At 49.8% G+C, this 5,770-nt stretch overlaps 1 protein-coding gene across 2 annotated transcripts; it reads left to right on the forward strand.

The window, feature by feature from the left end:
- Window positions 1–274: 274 nt before the first annotated feature.
- Window positions 275–4,808, forward strand: PNMA8C (PNMA family member 8C). Of its 2 annotated transcripts, none has more exons than XM_047712570.1 (2): window positions 275–1,653; window positions 2,658–4,808. In XM_047712570.1, the coding sequence occupies exon 1, from the start codon at window positions 1,038–1,040 to the stop codon at window positions 1,650–1,652; it is 615 nt and encodes a 204-aa protein (XP_047568526.1). In that variant the 5' UTR covers window positions 275–1,037; the 3' UTR covers window position 1,653; window positions 2,658–4,808. The 2 variants fall into 2 exon arrangements, with proteins under 2 accessions (XP_047568526.1, XP_047568527.1); XM_047712571.1 differs by having other exon boundaries at window positions 3,052–4,808.
- The last annotated feature ends 962 nt before the right edge of the window (window positions 4,809–5,770 follow it).

Raw genomic sequence — 5,770 nt, forward strand, 5'->3', positions numbered from 1 at the left:
GGTAAAGAGACTCTTGTTCCCTTTGGTTCATAAGTTTTATGTCAGACAACGTATAGCCCACATTCTTCCACAGACTCATGGATTTTTATTTTATCAAGAAGTTTATGATCTCAGTTTTAACACTGATGCTCAAACTGTCCCAGATTTGGCCAGTGGGAGCCCTTCAAGCTGGCTCTCTGTCCTTCCACCTGTTCTCATTATTCTTTGAGCATTTCCTTACTCTCTGTCCGCCCCCTCCCACCCCCGCCCAAAGATGCTCCAGGCTCTACTTGTATCTTCTCTGTCCCCTCTCCCCTGGAATCAGCCATTTTCTCAAAGGAGAAGGGAGGGTGCTTTTGAAGGCAGGTGGCTGACCCCTCACCTCTGAGTGACCCCCTGGACTCTGATTTCAATGCGGCTGGCCCTGGCCAATGGCAGAGGCGATGCTCCCTCGGTTGCCATGGAGACTTCTGGGCAGCAGCGCAGCGGAAGGAGGCGGTGACGTCACTGCTGGAGCAAGTGCAGCGGCCACATCCTTGTCTTCGCCGGGGGCCACAGGGCACTGAGGGCAGCCCCGGGACCAGCCGCGAGTGACCAGCCACCCTGCTTTCTGAGCCCCCATCCACGACACCCCGGTAACAGCAGCCCCAGGGAGACAGACCCGCCATCCCAGATTTGCTGAGGCTGCCAGGACGGGTGAGACCTCTGGAGACCATCACCAAGAAAGGGGAAGTGCATTTTTATACCCTCCTTGGTGCAGCCTTGCCCAGACTCGGGACCCAAGGGCCAGCTGACAGACACCACCTCTGTTTCACTGTGCGTAAGTCCCTGGGAATTCCCAAGAGCCTTCTCGGGGTAGGTTACAGAGAGCTGGACACCGCAGCCCTGTGGGCAGGGCCAGGGGCATCCTCCGCTAGAGGGACAAATCAGGCCCTTGAGGCCTCCCTCTTACTGAGCCTTTGCGAAGGGATCGCGGCATCCTGGATAATTTTGTGCATCCCCGAGGCAGCTCAAGTGTGCACAAGCAGGCATACTGCTGCCTCCGGGAGCTGGGCAAGATGCTCTTCGGGGTCAAGGACATCGCTCTGTTGGAGCACGGGTGCAAGGCGCTCGAGGTGGACAGTTACAAGTCCCTGATGATCCTGGGGATACCGGAAGACTGCAACCATGAGGAGTTCGAAGAGATCATACGGGTCCCTCTGAAGCCTCTGGGCAAGTTCGAAGTGGCCGGGAAGGCCTTTCTGGAAGAAGACAGATCCAAGGCAGCCATCATCAGGCTGGAGGAAGACATCAATTACGCCGTGATCCCCAGGGAGTTCAAGGGCAAGGGCGGCATGTGGAGAGTGGTCTACATGCCCCGGAAGCAGGACATTGAATTCCTGACCAAGCTGAACCTCTTCCTGCAAAGCGAGGGCAGGACGGTGGAGGACGTGGCCCGGGTCCTGAGGCAGGAGCTATGCCCAACAGTGCCGGGCCCCCGAGAGCTTCCTGCCAGAAAGTGCCGGGCACCTGGGCCCGGGGAGAAGCTGGGGGCCGGGGCCCCTGTGGGCGCTGACGGGGCGCCAGCTCTGGACTCCGTGGAGAAGCAGAGCAAGGCTGGAGATGACAAGAGAGGCAAGCGAAAACACAAGAAGAGCCGACGGCGGCACCATGCATCTGACAAGAAGCTGTGAGGTGAGGCAGGGAGGGTGCGAGGGGCGGCAGGGTGAGGGGAGGAGCCCTCTGAGTGGGTGTGGGTAATGAGGGGAAGGGGTGGAGGTAGGCTTTGAATTGGTCTGGGGAAGTGGATTGAGTGTGGAGAATGTGGGGGAAGTGGGGAGTAGGACTCCAGTGTGTGGGTCACTGTGAATGAGAGTGAGTGTCATCTGCGTGACCGTGGACAACATCTGACTAATGTGAATAAGGGGGACATTGGGATCTGAGTTAACTTGTGGGGTACATCTGAGTGATGGGGGTAATGCCTGGTTGAGCATGGGCCATTCATTCATTCATTCATTCTATGGCTATCTATCACACACCTCCTGTGTCCCAGGTGCTTCTAGGAGCTGGGAGAAGGGAACAAATCCAACACAGATCCCTGCCTTCATGGCACTCGTAGAGACTGGGGAACATGTGAGTTACTGGGGTACCTCTGAGTGGGCATACGGACTGTTTGAGTAGATGTGGGTAATATCTGATTGGGCGTAGATCACTAAGTCATTCAACAAACATTTTCTGAGTGCCCACAGTGTACCAGGCATGGTTTCAGGCACTGAGCGAACTGCAGGGGACAAACAGACCCAAATTTCACCCTTGTGGCACTTGGATTAATATCTGAGCAGGTGCGGGGAACATCTGAGTTACTTGAGTACATGAGGGAGCACGGTACCATTTGCATGTGTGGGTGGCATCTGAGTATGAATGTAGTATATGAGTTAGAGTGGGTAGCATTTGAGTAGTTGTGGGCCACGTGTAGCTGTGGGGGCAACACCTGAGTGTGCGTGTGAGCATTATCTGAGTGGGTGAGGGTAACTTTTGAGTGACCACCTGCAAACAACGCTGAACAACCTGGAGAACCCAAGGGACCAGCTGGGAGGTCGCAGTCCCACAGTCCTAGCTGAGCACTGCATCATCTGGACTGTTGCCATGGAGACCACAGGTTGTCGAGTCGTGTGTCCCCCCACCCCCCGCGTGAGCAGGTGTTTGCAGGAAACAGAAGAGGAGAAACAGGGTCCGTGATTCCAAGGGTTTGGAGAAGGTCTCTTGGCAGAGTTGAGGAAAAGCCAAGCCAGAGGACCACGTCGGGGAGATCCCTGCTCTGGAGAAAAGCCACTATCCCCTCTCTGCAACCCCCTGAGTCCTGCTGTCAGGGACAGCCCCTCTTGCTGAGTACGTGTTGCCAGGAAGAAACACAGACCCTTCTAGCTTTGGACCCTGCTGGAAATCCTGCCATTGCAAAGTCTAGACCCGTTTTTTGTTTTTTTGGATTTTGTTTTTGTTTTTGGTTTCAGGTTTTTTTTTTTTTTCTTGGTCTTTTAAAAGGATGGACCTTGAAGGTAACTCTCATCCAGAGTGGGCCACCAAGTTTTGCAGAAACCATGCCTGACCAAGTGAGTTGCCTGCTTGCCACACCTGAGGAGCCCAGCATTCTGTGTTTGACTCTGTCAAAAGCTGTCGCTGTCCTGTACACACTTGGTCTCCTTTACAAGGGATGGTCACACACGGGACTCTTCTGCTCCGATTGGCCCCAGGGGTTAGGATATGGGTCTCCCCAAATTCCATTCCAGAAGCTCCAACTTAGGCACAGGGGCCACCCCACTCTAAAGAACAAAAGGCAAGACTTTCAGGAAATGGTCCAAAAGGAGGTAAATAATTAGGAGGTCACCCTCAAGAGTTACCCATTAACAACATTAACTTGGAGTCCCCCGTGATGGTGAAGAGCAACAAAAACAAACAAACAAAAAAAGAATCAGTAAAATCCAAATGTCCTTGGGTAGATAGAGCTCTTATTCAGTGACATCGGGTCTGTGAATTTGCAAACTTCCACTAGTTCAGGGATTTGCAAAGGTTTGGGCTGAATTTCTTTGGTTTAAAAAAAAATGTAATTTACATACATGCCACTCTGATTCTCACCTACCAAAGCATGATAATGGAGACCCTCCCCAACATATTACTCTGGCGGGCATCAGTCACGTCTGTGAATTCCTGCATCCAAACCCTGTTCTTATTTCTGTGAGGCTACCCCTGAGCTCCCACACTGAACAGAGCCAAAATGTGAAGATTCTCTCTCTACGCACACCCCCCCCCACCTTGGCAGCCAAGGTGCGGGCAAGGGACCCACACTCGGGCAGTCAGAAATCCCTCTTAGGTCATTGCATTCCCAGCAAGCATCAAGACAGAAGGAATTTTTAGAGTTCACAGGCGATGATACCCTAAAAATCTGGAAGACTCTGATTTCTGTAAACTCCCCCAGCTGGCTCTGAGTCATCAGCCTCACCATCCTTTTCTTTTGAGCATCGGTTGGGATGAAGCTTTCCCTGCCATCTCTGCATATATATTTACTGTTCTTGCAAGTGCATCTGTGGTCGTAGTGCTCTATTGACCTTTCCTTCCCTTGTAAGTTTCCAGCCAGGCAACCTCACTCGCAGTGTATTATGTTACTGTGTTCGCTGTTTCCTCAGAGTCTGGGCTTGAATAAGACCTCAGGCACATTAGCTTGTTGCATGCCATTCTCCCATCAAGGCACAGTCATTGTATCATAACAAGGGACAGTGTGACATTCTTTATTGTCTATTGCAGCATCGAGACTGTATTTGTGCATATTGTGGGTTTAGGGTCTTTCCCGCACAACATCCATATGTGTGATACACAACATGAGTGTGAGTCAGTGTTCAATGTTGCCCCTAAAACTCAATCTCCTATCCCTTCTCGAGGTTTTCTGGAAGTTTCCTGACATAGCAACGCAAGCAGTTGTGTCAATTGGCTACCATTTGAAGCCAGTTATCTGTGTGAGTCAAGACCTGGCTGGCACACAGCAAATCCTAAGTGAAAATTCCCAGATAAATTGGACGTGCAGGCTAGGAGATGCCCACAGTTGGCCTGGTGAAGTCCCATTTCTCAAGAAATTTAGGTTCCACTAAAACTCTTCACTGTTCTTTGTGGTTGATGCTCTATTGTACAAATAGGAACTTACAAAATAAATGTATGTGAATGCAATCACAGTATGCTTTTTGATATGTTGGGGGAATCCACACTAGATCTAATCTGGAAAAATAATCTAAGAGTGCCTGGGTAGCTCAGGTGGTTAAATATCTGGTTCGTGATTTCACCTCAAGTCATGATCTCAGGGTCACAGGATCAAGCCCCATATTGGACTCTGTGCTCAGTGGGAAGTCTGCTTGAGATTCTCTCTCTCCTCCTCTGCCACTTCCCTCACTTGTGCATGCCCTCTTTCTCTCAAATTAATAAATCTTTTTTTTAAGGGAAAAATAATCTATCTGGTAAAAAACAAACAAACAAACAAAGAAACAAACAAACAAACATTGTAAAAACTGCTTCCATGGTTGCCTGAAGTTTTCTAGGGCTGCATTATTTTTTTAAGGGGTAGCATCAGATCTCATGGCCAATAAAATACAAAACACACAACTTTCTTTTATCCCAGTGGATCCCAGTGACTGATGGAGATGGCGAAATGGTTTATCTGGAATAAAATTATAAATAACAGCTCTTCTGTGTTCCAGGCACTGTGCACAATCTTTCATACTCATTAATTCGTGGAATCTTCCCAACCACCAAGGTTTGGCACTGTGGGTCCACAACACCTTATCCAAAACCTCCAGGTCAGATGCACTTCAGAATTCAGAGTTTGGGGTGCACTTGGGTGGCTCAGTTGGAAGAGCATGTGACTCTTGATCTTAGGGTTGTGTGTTCGAGCCCCACATTGGGTGTAGGGAATACTTAAAAAAAAATTCAGAAAGTCTGGGATCTCAGAAAACTGGTACAGTAACTATATTTTATACCGTGTAATTCACCCCATGGACAGGTTTGGGTAATTCCCATAATCAAGCCCATTAGTATTCTTTTTTTTTAAATTTATTTATTTTTATTTATTTATTTTTTATTTATTTGACAGAGAGAGATCACAAGTAGACGGAGAGGAAGGCAGAGAGAGAGAGAGGGAAGCAGGCTTCTTGCTGAGCAGAGAGCCCGATGTGGGACTCGATCCCAGGACCCTGAGATCATGACCTGAGCCGAAGGCAGCGGCTTAACCCACTGAGCCACCCAGGCGCCCCAAGCCATTAGTATTCTTTAG

The sequence above is a fragment of the Lutra lutra genome, chromosome 17 (genome assembly GCF_902655055.1).
Source record: "Lutra lutra chromosome 17, mLutLut1.2, whole genome shotgun sequence".
In the NCBI taxonomy this organism is placed as follows: domain Eukaryota; kingdom Metazoa; phylum Chordata; class Mammalia; order Carnivora; family Mustelidae; genus Lutra; species Lutra lutra.